The sequence below is a fragment of the Acomys minous genome (assembly GCF_964271855.1).
Source record: "Acomys minous genome assembly, chromosome: 5".
Lineage (NCBI taxonomy): Eukaryota > Metazoa > Chordata > Mammalia > Rodentia > Muridae > Acomys > Acomys minous.
Window position 1 is genome coordinate 129,814,144 of NC_140494.1, and position 16,741 is coordinate 129,830,884.

General features: G+C 44.6%; 1 protein-coding gene and 1 long non-coding RNA gene across 2 annotated transcripts in view; one reads left to right on the plus strand and one right to left on the minus strand.

Annotated features, from left to right (window-relative positions):
- The first annotated feature begins 2,797 nt into the window (after positions 1-2,797).
- Positions 2,798-8,305, plus strand: LOC311598004. Its single transcript, XR_014779431.1, has 2 exons — positions 2,798-6,535; positions 6,567-8,305. It is a non-coding gene; the product is annotated as an uncharacterized lncRNA (long non-coding RNA).
- MINDY2 (MINDY lysine 48 deubiquitinase 2) overlaps positions 7,186-16,741 on the minus strand; it is a 64,250-nt gene continuing 54,694 nt past the window's right edge. The window contains exons 7-9 of the mRNA XM_084782739.1: positions 13,359-13,532; positions 11,312-11,512; positions 7,186-9,402 (exon numbers count right to left, since the gene is read on the minus strand). Of these exons, the coding sequence (XP_084638865.1) occupies positions 9,274-9,402; positions 11,312-11,512; positions 13,359-13,532 (504 nt within the window). The 3' untranslated portion in view covers positions 7,186-9,273. The remainder of the gene's footprint in view (positions 9,403-11,311; positions 11,513-13,358; positions 13,533-16,741) is intronic.

Genomic DNA, 16,741 nt, shown 5'->3' on the forward strand with positions numbered 1-16,741 from the left:
AAAGATATATGTATTTGTGGGGGCTGGAGAGATGGCTCAGAGGTTAAGAGCACTGACTGCTCTTCCAAAGGTCCTGAGTTCAATTCCCAGCAACCACATGGTGACTCACAACCATCTATAATGAGATCTGGTGCCTTCTGTCCTGCAGGTGTACATGCAGGCAGAGCACTATGTACATAATCTTTTTTGAAAAGTTATATATAAAAGAAGATATGTGTATTTGCATGTTTCTCTCTCTTTCTGTGTGTGTGTGTGTACTCAAGGCCAGAGGCTTTGTGAAGAGTGTCAGGAGCTGTGGTTGTGGGCAGTTGTGCACTGGCTGACATGGGTCCTGAGAAGTCCTGTCCCTCTGCGAGAGCTCGCACACACCCTTCCCTGCTAAGAGCACACACATGCCCTTCCCATTGTCAGAAGGTTCGCTTGCATGCAAAAACCTAGGATTTCTTAATGATTCTGAGGTAAGACCACTTGAAATTATTTTGAAGTGGAATTTGCAGATAATAGAACACAATTACCAACAAATTTAAATGATGGTGTCAACCTCTGCCATAATCAAAGTGCAAACTATCACTGAAAATCTTCATGCCCTTTCCTCTTTTTTAAAGATATATATTTTTTAATGATGTTCACTATGTGCACAAGAGTTCAGGCCCCCCTGGAGCTGGAATTAGAGGTGGCTGTGAGCCACCTGGTGTGGGGAATCAAATGCTGGGCCTCTGTGAGAGCAGTACACGCTCTTGTGAGCCACCTGGTGTGGGAATCAAATGCTGGGCCTCTGTGAGAGCAGTACACGCTCTTGTGAGCCACCTGGTGTGGGAATCAAATGCTGGGCCTCTGTGAGAGCAGTACACGCTCTTGTGAGCCACCTGGTGTGGGGAATCAATGCTGGGCCTCTGTGAGAGCAGTACACGTTCTTGTGAGCCACCTGGTGTGGGGAATCAAATGCTGGGCCTCTGTGAGAGCAGTACACGCTCTTGTGAGCCACCTGGTGTGGGGAATCAAATGCTGGGCCTCTGTGAGAGCAGTACACGCTCTTGTGAGCCGTCCCTCCAGCTCTCCATGCCCTTTCCTGATCAGCCCAAACCCCGTCTCCAGCCCAGACAGCTAGACAGCTACTGTTGCTTTTTTTTTTTTTTTTTTCATTTTTCAAAACAAGGTTTCTCTGTGTAGCCTTGGCTGTCCTGGACTCACTTTGTAGACCAGGCTGGCCTTGAACTCACGTCGATCCTCCTGCCTCTGCCTCCTGAGTGCTGGGATTAAAGGCGTGTGTCACTATGCTGGGCTTACTGTTGCCTTTTATTTTTTAAGTTTCACATAACACCCTTTAACTCAGTATGGAGTTTGATTTGGGCCATGCTGCTGTGTGTCAGCAGTTCCTTTCTGTTGCTGTGCAGGTTTCCGTTGTTCATATGTGCCTTCACTCAGTGATGGAAACTTGTTGCAGTTTGATGAATGAAAATTTTAAATGTTTGTGTACAAGTCTCTGTACATGTTTTAATTTCTCTTAGGTAAGTAAGTAGGCTTGGAATTGTCAGATGTTACATATGGCAGTGTATATTTAACATCACAAGAAACTGCTGGGAATTAAGAAGTTTGTGCATCTTTGTATCTACAAAAAGTGCACAGTGCATGTCTAGAGGTCAGTAGACAACTTCAAAGGTCAGTTCTACCGTAAGAGTCCTGGAATTAGCCAGGCATGGTATATATAACATTTTCTTAAAGGTTTTTCAAGACAGGCTTTCTTTGTCTAACAGTCCTGGCTGTCCTGGACTCATTTTGTAGGCCAGGCTGGCCTTGGACTCACAGCGATCCACCTGCCTCTGCCTCCCGAGTGCTGGGATTAAAGGTGTGCACCACCATGCATGGTGCTGATGTTAGCATATTTTTACATGCTTTTGACCATTGGTATAGCTTTAAATTATTTGTTTACATTTTTACTCCAATTTAATTGTTTTTTGTCTCTAAGCCCTCTTTATATACTATTTTTCAGATATTGTGCCCAGTTTATGGCCTGCCTTCTTTCCCTCCACCCTTCCTTGAGTTTTGCTGTATCCCAAACTGGCATTGAGTTCACGTCTTCCACCTGAGCACTGCAATTACAAATACGCACTGCCATGTCTGGCTCACTGTTCTCATCTTTGCTTTGAGACAAGGTCTTGTGTAGCCAGGCTGGTCAGGAATTCCTTGATTGCTGGTGTCTCAGTATCCAGTGTTCGAATCCCAAGCTTGCACCTCTAAAGTTAAAGATGCCTGTGATGGTGAGACTCAGTATGATGCTCAAGTATGTGAAAGTGGGTATCCTGGTTACGGCCCTGAGGAAGGAAAGCCTGTGCCATCACCTGCCTGGCTGCCACAACCAGCTACACAGCTGGGAGGGCAGTTATTGACGGCAAGTGGGGTGAGGTTTGCAATTACTTAGGGCTCCCCTCTGAACTAATTTGAATAATTTCATTGTGGGTATGACTGCCTCAAGCCATCTGTCCTATCCCTGATGTCTTTAAGTATGGATGTAGTCTAACATTTGAGACCCTAAAAAGGAGTGTGGGTGAGGTTTGAACTTAGTCACTCAATAGGGGAAACCGGCCTCTGGTCGGAGCCCTTTAGATCAAAAGAGCATTTTGTTTGAAACTTAAGGCAGCGTCTCACTTCATAGCCTAGGCTGCCTGTAGGTCACGTCAGTCCTGCGTCAGCCACCCGAGTGCTGGGATTGCAGGTGTGGACCACCATGAGTGGCCACAGGAGTTTTTAAAAGCTGCATTATACGTGACTGTAGCTGTTCTATACCAGTCTTGAGCTACAGCCTAAACTGTTCTGAATCATACTAGTTGAGATGGCTCAGTGGGCAGAGGTGCCTGTGGCGCTGGCCTGGCAGCCTGGAACCCATGGTAGAGGGAGGGAGCAGTCTTCCTGACTGTCCAATAAGAGAGCTGTGTGGACGGTGACTCTCCCTCACTGGAGCTTAGAGTTGACTGTTCACTGTCCCTGTGTCACACAGTGATCTTAATGAGTCTCAGGTAAATGTGACCATCCATACAGGTGGCAACTTAGGGTGATGACCTGACACACAGAGAGTGTTCAGTCTAAATATCAAAGTTTATTGAAATAAAATATAATCTATAATAAAAAATACTACGGTGTTATCCACTGGTTACAGTTTTAAGAGTATTAACAAAAACATCCAATGTCTTAATCCAACAATGACACTACATTTGTGGTACAACAACGAATTTGAGATTAAACACTGAATAATACTGAATCACTGTGTCAGAAACATTTTATACTTTCCCATCTATACTCATGTCTTTTCAGGAATAGTTCCCAAAAGTGAAACTTGAAATTTAAGACATAACTTTTAGAGGTGTTCATAGCATAGTTAACATTGAAACAGTAAGTTCACGTAACAGGACCCAGTCCTGCCCTTCGGTGGGCAGGCCACTTAGGGCTGTGCTGCCCTTCGGTGGGCAGCCCACTTCGGGCTGTGCTTCACAGAGCGTGTCCCAGGGCTCCGCGGTCAGCTCTCCACTCCTCACTGCTCTCCACTTGCACTCAAAGCAGAAGAATGGATTGTTAGAAGTAGGAAAGATGCTGGGGCAGGCAGGGCAGGGAGTAGAGGCCCTGAGGCCTCACAGTCAGTTCTGAGAGCCCATTTCAGCTGGCATCAGCGCCACATGTCAGCAGGGTAGCCACACGCTCAAGTGGAGGAAGAAACTCTGTTTCTTTGTGTTACTACTGTTCAAATGGATAGTTTCTGTCATCGGTCCACTTAACTGGTTGCTCTCTCGAGCAATGTTTCAGCCTACTTAATCAGCCCAAGTCAAGGGAAGAGAGTCAAATGTGCTGGCATTAGGAAATGAGTTTCCTGGGAGATTGTCCCTTCTGTCATTTTTCAGAAACACATCAGTCTTCCATTATCTGGCCTTATATGGATCTGTGATATCAGTTGTCATTTTATTGAGGAAAATAAGTCTTTAAAAAAAAACTTCTAGAAAAAACACGGGAAGTGAAGAGATGCTGCATCCTGTCACAGTGGTCATGTCATATGTTAAATAATGCATGGGAACGAACAGCAACAAACATTCGACAAACCAGACATCATTTTCAAAGATTAAACACCAATCTCTGTCTTAAAGCTCACTGCATGACTTACAGCTGCTTCCTGGGCTTTTCTGCTGGGGGTCACCGGCGCCTCATGATTTCTAACCAGCATGTCGGCTTCCTGTACAATGAGTCCTGGAGCCAAAGAAGCAAGGGCTGCCACTGAAAGGGCTGCGAGGTGCGCATCCTCCAGTTACGGGGCCGCCCGCCTCTCCAGACGGTACAGCACAGATGGACAGAACAGTAAAGGGTGACCAGTGACAAATTATGAAGTGAGCTGAGGAAGTCTTTATAGTTCATGCTAGGGACAGTGGACACTTTCTGGGACAAGGAGGCTTTTGTTGTCCACTTTACTGTGGGGCAAAGCTTGGGCTTACAATCTCTGCCATGGTATCTTAACCAGTCAACAGGAAGGTATCATGCCCTAAAATACCAGCTTACTAGACAAGTCTAACCTTTGTCAGGACAAAGGAACATTGAATTTGAGGCAAGAGTTGAAGATTTTTACCCTGTTTGTTTAGTTTTCTTGAGTTCTGAAGACAGAAGCTAGAATCTTACGTGTAAAAAAATATATGCATATATCAGCTTGTTAAGCTCTGTTTCCTAACAGCAGAATTATCAGGATGAAGACATGCATGAATTAAAGTTTAGATCTTCAAAGTAAGTTTTCCAGCGTCCTGCAAAGTTTCCTTCTGTTTTATGGCATGTAATTTATTCCTTTTAGGGAGCTTTTAATTTTAAAGTTATTTTAAATTCAATTCTTCATAAATTTCCCCTTAACAGTTTAAGAAGTGTCAGACATCAGTAACAAAAGATGCTAAATTACCAGAGAACCCGGGACTCTAAGACTCAAACACGTCGCTTTACGGCTTCTCCCTTGCTGCCTATAGAAGCTGACTTGCCCACGATCAGAGTCCATTTTCACACTAACCCACAATAAGTCGTCTACACTGATGGCAGTGGGGAGAGTCAGTCATTGGTACTGCTCGACCATGGAGAGGTAAGCCAATGGGGTCTAAACGCTAGAGCTGTGAAAGATACTGGGAAAAAAGACATTAAAGTGCATTTTATATGCTCAAATATCCCTTGTTCTTGACACTAGTCTACTGAATACAAAAGCAACTGCAAAATATATTTTTGAAAGCCATCATGCCACATTCAAAGGAATTCTACAAATTGTAACAGCATTAAAAAAAAACTGATTTAAGTCATTATAGGAAAGTCTGCATGTTCAAGAACAGAGGATGTACAATGTCTGTGATGATCTCAGTAATTCTCGGTGCTGTGGCATTTACTTAGGAGAACCAAGCATTGGGGGCTGGGGGTGGGGGGAAGAGGAGCACCTGCACAAAGAGTAAACTGAGGCACACAATGATTGCCAAAGCAAGACAAAAGTCAGGTTTGTTTTTGGAAACAGAGTCTTACTACTTGCTCATGAGAGCCTTGAACTCAGGATCCCCTTCCTTCAGCCGCTCAGACGTGGGGTGACAGGCGTGTACCACCACGCCCAGACAAAGTCAGGTTTCAAACCCCAAATGAGCTAGAATTTCACACGTCTAATTCCTTAAAACATAAACGAGTGACCGTCTTTAATGTCTCTGCCTTACTTTGTCAAATATTAATTTGTCAATTTAAGTTACATGTCTAAGACAGTGAAAGGTGCTTTCTGTCATAAAGAAAATAACTGCTACAATGAATAAGAAAGCTAAGCAAAATGCAATCAGTTTGCTGTTTGCTTTTCTAAAGAAAGTTTAAACAAGCTGGCTAGGGTGACTTATGCCTGTAGTCATGGCAGTGAGAAGCTGCAGCAGGAGGATTCTGGGTTTGAAGGTAGCCAGGGCTACAACAGTCATTTCCAGACCTGCCTGGCTGTATAGCAAGACCATGTCTGGAGGACAGTCCTGAAAATTCTTGCCTTAATCTGCTAGGATTATTCATTCTGCTACAGTTATTCATTCACATGCGACACAGACAGTGATGGGGTCACACCTTTTCCTTGCATCTGCCCTCCGGCCCTCAAGGCCTACACTTACATTATGATTCATGGAAAACAAAATGCTGGGAAGCCTTCGTCAGCGTGTAGAGTGGCTAGCACGGAGTGTAGCCAACTAACCCGACACTAACTTGCTTAGGTAGCCAAGATCAAGGAGCATGGGAAAGAATTCAAAACGTAATATGTGGTAAATTATCAAACCAAAGAAGAGGCAATGAAAGCGAGATAGATATAGAATGTTAATTCTAGAGTGTTCTAGAATGTTAATTCTAAACTTAAGGCTCTGTCCTGCTCAAATCCTAGCCTGACCCTGACATGGAGGGAGTTATTCTACCTGTGAACGCTGGCTGGGCACAAGGCCAAAGTTGCGATTAGCTGCCTCACATCGCACTGCTCAGTGTGTGTGTGTGTGTGTGTGTGTGTGTGTGTGTGTGTGTGTGTGTGTGTGTGTGTGTGTATATATATGGATTGAACCCAGGGCCTTGTGCACCCCAGGCAAATGCTCTACCACTTGGCAACGCTCCTAGTCCAGGTGTGTGTCTGAGTATTTTTAAAGTGACAACCTTTACATTTGATAGAAAGTTTTCAGATTGCTTTGAGACCCAAACAGAAGTCACGGAAACCTGCCTCAGAAACATGCACATGAGTCTAGGTATTGACAAGCTAGTGTAAGCCGCAGACTGTCACACACAGGGTTACTCATGACAACGTGCACATTAATGCAGACTGGCCACTAACCTTAAGACCATGCTTTGAAAGCCAAAGAAAGGTGCTGGGGGCCATGTCTGCCCCTCCACCTGCCTTCTGCTATCTCTCATGTAGTGTGGGCATGAGTCAAACCGGCCTGAAATTTAGCCTAGAATCACTAAATTTTAAAATGTTTAAATTCTAATGTCTGTTAGCAATATATGTGTAGCAATTTCAAGTAGTACAAAGTATTACGAGGGGAAAAATCCCTCAAAATAACATTTTCAAAGTCCTGTGTACCCAAATAAGCAACAGCACGCCTGACTCCTGCTCGCTACCTTCAGCAGAACACAGGAAATAAACACATGGCAGTTTAGACCCTTGTCAGTCTTCAAGAACAGGAAAGCATATCTCAGAACTTTGTTTTAATAGAGTCAAACATTTAATTTCTTCCACAGTAATCAAAGCAAATATCTTATTATGACGCTTGTCATATCAAGCTGAATCCAGGAAGGTAGCCAAGCCTCCCTTGGAAATCTCACATAAGAAAAGGTCAGATCAACAGACCACGCACGGCTTGTCACGAGTGCACACTGACATCTACTTATCTGACAGCAGTACTGCTGGCTTTGAGTAAGTTGTGTTTGTTTTGTTTTTTCTTTTTCTGTTTTTTTTTTCTCCTAGAGGGAATACAGTATGGCAGTATTATCTTTGGATCAAATTAAGATAGTAAAAAATAACATAATTTTTATATATAGATTCCTTAAGGGCAATAAATAGATGTTGTATATAATTATGGAAAAATATGCCTCAAGTATACTTTTTAAAATTACTCAAGGTTTATTGTTTTCTAAGTTAGACTGTTCTGGAAAAAGCAAACCCTGAGGTTTGAGCTTTCTCCTCCAATCAGCAGGGTGCTATCAGGGGTACGCTGGGGTCAGCCCACCCAAAGGGGTCTGAGCTCTGACAATTCATGTGCATTCTAGGTTGGAATCAAGAGACTTACCAGGTATTTTATTTACAAATCTTACACCCCAGGCAGTTGTTTGATTAGTGCCCATGCTAGCATAGGAAATCTGAAGAAATAACAGAGCATGGATAGACGTCTGATGTAGAAGGACACATAGCCTGGTCCTGGATTTTTTTCCCCTTAGACCCTTTCATGATAAAACTCCACTTTTTACATATAGGTTCGTCCCACACCTGGCTTGGGATCATTGGGAACCTCAGTGACAGTAGTCGTAAGAAACTTTGAACTACTATTTTTTTTTTCTTTTGTTGCCTCCAGACCACAAGTTTACTGAGGCTTAGGACAAATCACACAGCTACCTGCACTGGCAATAATTTTCAAAAATGACTGAAACAAACTTTAAATACAAAGTATATAAAAAGACCTGTTAAGGATAGTTCTCCAAACTGTATCTAGATACACAATGTGCCGCCTCATCACAGAGCTGAGTAAATATTCTTTCAGAGTCCTGTGAATGACGTAAGATGTCTTAGGTTTATTTGGTTCTCATAAGTTAAAAATTCTGATTGCTTTTACATAAATTCTTTCAGATTCCTACCTATGTTCAGAATTTTAATAATGTCTTTTCACTAGAGTCAAGAGATTAACTCTCCTTCAGAAATGTGCTTTTTATTGGTTTAAATAACTATGCTTAATTTTCTAGCAATAAACATGATTTAAAATTTAAGGTTCAAGGTAATTCTAGAAAAAGGTAGACAGTGAACGCCACTTTGCTCTGTCCTTATATTTACAAGGCTGAACACGCACGCATGTGCTCGCCTCCTCCAAGCATTACATGCTTGGCAAACAGAGACCACCATTCAGGCTGCCTGAAGTGTTGAAATTCCTCAACATCTCACAGAACTACAAGGTCAGTATCTGATCTGGATAGGTTATAAGTATTAGTGTAGTGTGATTTTTTTTTTCTATTGGAAAATAAAAAATATTTTTTTCTATCTAAATTAGATCCAAGCTCTCAAGATAATAGCTAAAATGTACATTGCTAGAGAAAGGTAAACTGTTCAAGGCCTGAACTAGTCACTACTCCTGCTTTCCCCCTCCCTATACCAAACTCCTCATTTCTCATGGATTAGAACATAATTTAATGACATAAAGTCTCTGAAATAATTGTGCTAATAATTACATCTTGAGAAAGAGTGAACTCACTAAGTGACCTCCATCCATTGTCAGACAGAACATGGTAGCTTACTTAACAGATTGGAGTTGCGATGTCACTAGACACAAAATAGGAGTGATACACTTATTTGGCTACGAGTGACAACACACAACAGTTCCCACTTGTAACGTAAAACTCCAGCTCATAAAGAGTGTATTGTGAAACTTGAAAACGTTGATTGTAACAAAGTAACAGCCTTCCCCTGGAAAACATGAGCAAAGTCCCCTGGGAGATCAGGCACGGTCGGTAGGTACTGGGTCTTCCTTTCCGCCATCTGCACAGGTGGTTCCCACAGATGGCAGGCAGCACTTCCTACAAAATCACGCAGCTATTTTTTTCCTTTTCTTTCTCTTTGTCTTTTTCCCGAGGTTCCTTGCGTTTCCGGTCACTATTCCCAGGCTGCTTTGCACTTGATGGAGAGGCTTGTGCTGGCTGGCCCGGCTGTAAGAGAGCCACACGTGGGAAGGGGTGATTAACTCTCCTGGGCACCCCGTCAGCTGGCCTGTGGCTGCAGGAGGTTTGGGCATCTTAGGAAGAGGACCTAGCTGGTTCGTGTCAAGGTGAGTGTGAGGGACGCTGCAGGCGTGTCTTCCTGCTTAGTTCTGCGGCTCCTTCCTGATGGAAGGGATGGAAATCCTGTGCCACCAACTCCCTCCACCAGCTGAGCACCGGCTGACGGCCATGCCTTCCTCCCCACGGTGAGCTGTGCCCTCTGCCTTAAGCCACAGCAAACCTTTCTTCTCTAAGTTACTTCGGAGAGAAGTAGTTAATATACAAGCTAGCTCATGTCTAAATAATGTATAAATAATTAATGTACTCATTATTCCAAATGTATAATTATCCATAGTCACTTAAGCTTTTAGTTTAAAAGTCATTTATGTTAAAGTGACAATTTTGGTAAACTTCAGGACTTCATTAAATATCATAATGAACAGATCTTAAAAGCCGAAAACAGGAATCCTGAGAGATGAGAGTGTAAAATAACAGCTGTGTGCTATGAGATCGGAGAACTCGATGAAATGAAAAGCTGACTCTCACATGCTAGGACTCACTGCTGAGTGTGGGTAGTCAGTGTTGATTTAGAGGCAGAAGTTTTACGTGTATTTAGTGAAGAAAGCGAGGGAAAGAGGAGAGAGAATTTGTCTGTGCACTTGCATGTGGTGTGAATACAAGCCAGAGGTGTACATCTGGTGTTCTGTTGCTGTCAGCCTGATTTCCTTGAGAGATGGTCTCCCACAGAATCTGCAGCTAGGTTGGTGGCCATCAAGGCCCTGAGATCCTGTCTGCCCACCGCAGTTCTGGGGTTAGAGGTGCATGGTTATGTCTGGCCTTTTATGTGACTCCTGGGGGTTTGAACTCAGGTCTTCGTGTATGCTGAGCCATCATCCCAGTGAATTATGTGCTTGGTTTCCATCCTGTGTTTTTGTATACCCACGCCAAAAGGGAGACATTCTGGCATGGTGTAGGTTAAAATAAAAGAGAGGGCTACTTTTTAGTTCATCAAGTGAGGGTTAGCATGCAGAGGCTTGTGTGACAGTCGTATTTTACAGCCTAAAACGTGAGCCAACAAAGGTGACAAGGAGAGAGACACTAACTTGTGCTGGATCCCTGTTGGAAACTGAGTTAAATGCCAGCATTCTGGTTTCTAAAAACGCCTCAGGATGTGGTCTCTGTTTTACTGACAGGGAGAGGGGCCAGGAGAGAGGAGGGCTGTGACAGGTGTTTGCGACAGGAAGGGTGACCAGCAGTGACAGTGAACCCTTATCTCTCTGGCTCCAAAACCTGCACAGTGCCCAGGCAGACCTCAGGTTGCCACTAGCTCAAAGGGAACACTTTCTCAGGTTAGTTTACAGTCTGTAGCTCTAATTAACTTAAGAAAAAGGCTAAATAATCTTATCAGAACCTCTGAAAAAAATCACGAAAGCAGAAATAGGATAGCAGAAAACTTAGAACAATATGAAAATATTTCCTAGATAGGGCTGGGAGACAGCTCAGCAGTTAAGAACACTTGTTCTCACAGGGGACCTGGGCTCCAGTCCTAGACCCACATGGTGGCTCACAGCTGTCCATAGCTCTAGTTTCTAGGGATCAGATGCCCTCTTCCGACTTCTGCAGGCACTGGGTGCACACATAGTGCACAGATGTGTGTGCAAACAAAACACTCATACACATAAAGTAAGATAAATAAATATAAAAACAAAGGAAAACAACAAAGACCCAAACCCTTGGGTGCTGACATGCTAACACAGCTAAAAAGCCAGAGCCAGCTTACAACTACTTCTGCCAAACAGAAGTTTCTTTCCTGCTAGTGTAACTGTCGCGCCTGAGGTTGGCAGAGGTGTGGCTTTACCTGGGCCTGTGTGCAAGTGGTGGCGGCAGCCACGGCCGCCTGCGCCTGCTCCTGCTCCTGGTAGTACTGAGAGGCCCGCCTGTCCTCCTCCTCCTGCAGTTTCTTCGCCAGCTCCAGGTCACTGATTCCTTCTGGGATTTGCTCCCAGTTGATTTCTTGGCTCTGCTGCTCTTGTTGCAGGGACAGTGCCATAAGGTAGTCCTGGGGAGTTCAATCACAGCCAGTTTCAGCTTTGAGATGTGACCCAGGAACCAGCCAGTGTAAAGGCAGACAACCGTTAATGAGCTATGAGGATGGCTTTTACAGCGCAAGCGTGTGTGTGTGTGTGTGTGTGTGTGTGTGTGTGTGTGGTTTTGTTTTTTGAGACAGGGTTTCTCTGCATATCCCTGGCCCTCCTGGAATTTGCTCTGTAGCCCAGGCTAGCCTCAGATTCATAGAGATCCTTCTGCCTCTGCCTCCTGAGTGCTGGGAATAAAGGCATGTGCCACCACTGCCCGGCACTACAGCACATTTTTTTTTAACGTTTTGTTTCTAAGCACTTCTTTGCAAGCTACATATTTACTTCATTGTTATCACTGCCTACACAGTTTTAGAATTCTTTTCTAGAAGCAATAAATAAGGCACTCAAGAAAACTATTGGAAAAAAATGTTCTTGTTTAAAAAAGAAACGTGAGAAATGGAAAATGCCAACAAAACCAAAAACCAAGGGGCTGGAGAGATGATTCAGTGGTTAAGAGCACTGTCTGCTCTTCCAAAGGACCCGGGTTCAATTCCCAGCACCCACATGGCAGCTCACACCTGTCTGGAACTCCAGGTCCAGGGGTTCTGACACTTTCAGACCAATGCACATAGAGTAAAATTAAATAAATTTTTTTAAAAAAGAAAAAGAAACCACACTGAAAACCAGAAATATGAAAGCTAAAAGCACTCTAACAGATGTAACTGTTGAGTATTTATAGCCATCTAGAATTTTCTACATTCGCATGCAAATTCAAACACATTTTCTACCCTATGAAACTATTTTAATCTTCTACTTTCCACTTAGTGTTTTTTTTTTCAAACATTCCAAGAACGTCTTAAGATTATTTACTCATTCTTCTTTCCCTCACCACCAAAATGCTTTGTCCTGCTCTAAGGCGAGTGTTACTGAGTGTCTGGGCTGGTCTCAGTTTCAGATCCTTGTGCCTAGGCCTCCTGAGGGTTGGGATTACAGCTGTACGCTACCACACCCAGCGTAAAGGCTGAATTTTGTTTTTATTTTACTTTATTTAGTTATTCGTTTTTGAGGGAGGCCCTTGCTATATGGACCTGGCTGGCCTCAAAGCTGCCATGTAGCCCAGGACAGCCTTGAACTTGCAGCCACCTTCTTGCATCAGCCTCCAAAATTCTGGGGTTACAGGCGTGTGCTGCTGTCTTTTCATCCTTGTCCCCTTGTTTCTGAGACAGGTCTCAGCCTATAGCAGACATCGGACTCAGCATTCCTCCAACTTCAGTGTCCAAACCGCTAAGATTACAGGCACAAGCCATCGTGCCTGACTCAAAAATGACTTCTTAAAAATGCACATGTATGTGTTTACAGGTATACATGTGTGTGTGTGAGTGGAAGCCAGAGGACAGCCTCAAGTGTCATCCATGTTCTCTGGTGGTGGGACGGGCGTGCGTGCACACCCAGTGCAGTCAGAGCATGGTGGTGGGACGGGCGTGCGTGCACACCCAGGGCAGTCAGAGCAGGGTGGTGGGACGGGCGTGCGCGCACACCCAGGGCAGTCAGAGCAGGGTGGTGGGACGGGCGTGCGTGCACACCCAGGGCAGTCAGAGCAGGGTGGTGGGACGGGCGTGCGTGCACACCCAGGGCAGTCAGAGCAGGGTGGTGGGACGGGCGTGCGTGCACACCCAGGGCAGTCAGAGCAGGACATTGGGTATCCTCTATCTTTCTGCTACTTTCTGGAATACAGTCTGGAGACAGGGCGGCTCAGAGAAACAGAGGTTCATCTTTTGTCCTAGGCCAAGCCGGACAACGTGATTGGGACCATAACAACACTTTTACCTGATCTATTTGGTCCTGCTGACCTTTGTACACAGTCTCAGGATCTGAAGGAGGCCGAAGACGGAACTCCGAGTCACAGAACGTCCCGTCGCCGTCTACACTGTGCAGGCTTTCCCAGACAACCTGCTCTTCAGTAAGAAACCCCTGGTCTGTTACCAACAAATACAGTTGACCCTTAGGAACAACAACAAAAGGAAAAGGAGTGTTAAATTCTCCCAAACTAGCCAACATATATTTAAGGAACATTTTAAATCCATATGCTTGTAGTACAGTAATTATTCTAACTAGATCTATGCAACCCAAAACAAAACAAAACAAAACCAAGCAGAAAACTTTTCTGCTCAAATTCACCTCATTTTGCCTGTAGCTGGTAATTAGCACAGCACAGCGAAACAGGCGATCACAAGCTTCTGGCATGCTAACTGACAAACAGCTCTGGGGTTTGCAGTCTCATTTTACAAAATAGAAAGATGCAACCAGAAAGAAAGAAAGAGAGAGAGAGAGAGAGAGAAAGAAGAAAGAGAGAAAAGCTGGTATGACTAAGCTTCCTCTGTACCATTTGCTTCTTTCAAACAACAAGAAGGGAGGTGTGGACGTTGTTAGGAGCTTCACAAGGAGACTGTCAAGGCTGGCAGACCTGGACCCGGGGGGGGGGGGGGGGGCCTTCTCAGATTCTCCACATGGGGGGAGGTGGGGAGTAGGGACGCTGCGCGGGGGTGAGGGGGTAGGGGGGGCGTGACGGGGATGGACTGCCTCTGGTGCCTGCGATTTGATCACTGCCCCTTGACAGAGAGGCCCTGTGGGAACACAGAGGAAGGGGGTGCAGGCGATCCAGATGAGAGCTGATGGGCTGTGGTCAGAGGGTGGGGAAGGAGGGCCCCATCTGTGAGAGGTCTAGGGGTGGAGAGCTGGGCAGAAGAGGGGGGACAGGAGGTTAAGACTGAGGGGATTACAATTGGGATGTAATGTGAGTAAATTATAAAAAATGAAAAAAGAAAACAGCAACTTCAACAACAAAACCCTAAGCTATCTCTCTCTCTCTCTGTGTGTGTGTGTGTGTGTGTGTGTGTGTGTGTGTGTGTGTGTGTGTGTGCTGGTGTATAAGTGTAGTGCTCCAAGGAGCGGGACTGTGCCATGGCCTCTGACATGGGAATTACGGCCTATGGCGAGCTGTCTGAGTGCTGGGAACTAGGTTGAGGTTTTCTTGGTCCGATTGTTTTTAAGTGCCCCACCAGTGAGCCACATAGATCTTTAGCCCTGGTATTGCTTAATCAACAGCACAGTATGTTCATGAATATTGCCTGAGTCCAGCTCAGCTGTGTGTTCCTACTTAAGGGTAAAGGACAAAGCTTTACCTGTGGAGTCACTTCCCTCCTCCTACACATTTCTTACTCCCCGCTCCCTATTTTTTAAAAGTCAAAACAGGGTCTCACTATGTAGCCCTGGCTGTTCTGGAATTCACTATGTAGACCAGGCTGGCCTTGAACTCACAGAGATCCACCTGCCTCTGCCTCCCGAGTGCTGGGGTCACAGGTGTGCAGCACTAGGCTTCTTCCCCTTCCTTACCTTTAAAATAAAGTGACAATTTCTCATTCATCAGTCACTTAAGTGTGGCATTCTGTGGGGAAGAAGCTCTTAACCAAAGTGTAAACAGAATTATCAAGCTATTATTTCATCTGTTTCTTCTGCAGTGCAAGTGAGTGGATTCAGGAACTCGTGGAAGCTGTCTGGCAAGTTTCTTTACTGCTCTGCTGCTCCTCAAGCCACTAACTTATTTTCTCATCACCTTTAGCATCACCCGGAACATAACTTTTCACTTTTAATCTCTAACAGGAAAAAGGCGAGCAGAAGCAAATCTCATAGCCTATTTTTTCCCTTCTTTTAAAAAAATTATACTTATTTATTTTTATGTATATGAGTGATTTGTATTCACACACACCCAGAAGAAGGAATCAGATCCCGTTACAGACAGTTGTGAGCCACGTAGTTGCTGGGAATTGAACTCAGGACGTCTGGAAGAGCAGTCAGTATTCTTAGCCACTGAGCCATCTCTCCAGCCCTAAAGACGCTTTCTTTCTTTCTTTCTTTCTTTCTTTTTTCTTTCTTCCTTTGTGTAATAGCCTTGACTGTCCTGGACTCACTTTGTAGACCAGGCTGGCCTCAAAATCACAGAGATCCACCTGCCTCTGCCTCCTGAGTGCTGTGATTGAAGGCCTGTGCCACTATGCCTGCCTCTTTCCCTTCTTCTTTTAAGATTTATTTATTATGTATACAGTGTTATGCCTGCATGTACCCCTTCAGGCCAGAAGAGGGCATCAGATCACATTATAGATGGTTGTGAGCCACCATGTGGTTGCTGGGAATTGAACTCAGGACCTCTGGAAGAGCAGCCAGTGCTTTTAACCTCTGAGCCATCTCCCCAGCCCCTTTCTCTTCTTATAATGTATAGATCCCTTTAAAATCACAGGGTGGCCAGGGATATTGGTGCACACCTTTAATCCCAGCACTCTGGAGGCAGAGGCAGGTGGATCACTGTGAGTTCAAGGCCAACCTTGTATACAAAGTCCAGGACAACCGAGGCCACACAGAGAAATCCTGTCTTAAAAAAAAAAAAAAAAAAAAACCAACCAAACAAAAAAACACCAAAAAACCAAAAAACAAACAAACAAACAAACAAACAAACAAAAACCTACAGATAAATAAAAACATGAAAAACACCAGCCTTAGGCTCCACATTCTCATAGCTAAACCCCCTGTACGGATGAGCAATCACACTTACGTACAACATCTCCTTTTCTGTTAAAACATTTTGTAAAAAAAACCCAAAAAACCCAGCTTCTCTGTGTGTGTGTGTGTGTGTGTGTGTGTGTGTGTGTGTGTGTGTGTGTGTGTGTGAGAGAGAGAGAGAGAGAGAGAGAGAGAGAGAGAGAGAGAGAGAGAGGGAGAATCATGTGACCTGGGTTCAAACTCAGGTCCTCCGGAAGCACAGCTAGCTCTGTGAGTGAAGCACTCCAGGCCTCAGCCGACCGTTTTTAGGCGTTGCCAGCTACAGCCTTCTCTCCAGCCACTCAGAAGTAGCTCAGATTCTTCTGCTGTCACGCCTGCTCCCTCCTCCTCCTCCTCCTCCTCCTCCTCTGAGCCCAGGGTTCTTCTCCTCTTCCCCCTTAGCTTCCTGCGTGCCACACACTAGCTCTCCGTCTCTTTTTTTCCTCCTCCCTTTACTAATGCTTCTTCCTTGAGTTGAGCCTTTAAAAGTTGGCATTCACTAAAACTCTATCTTAGGCTTTCTCTTTGGATTCTTTATTTTTCTTGTAAATTCCCAAATGACTGTCTCAAAACAAACAAACCCCAAACAACAACAACAACAACAACAAAAATAGAAG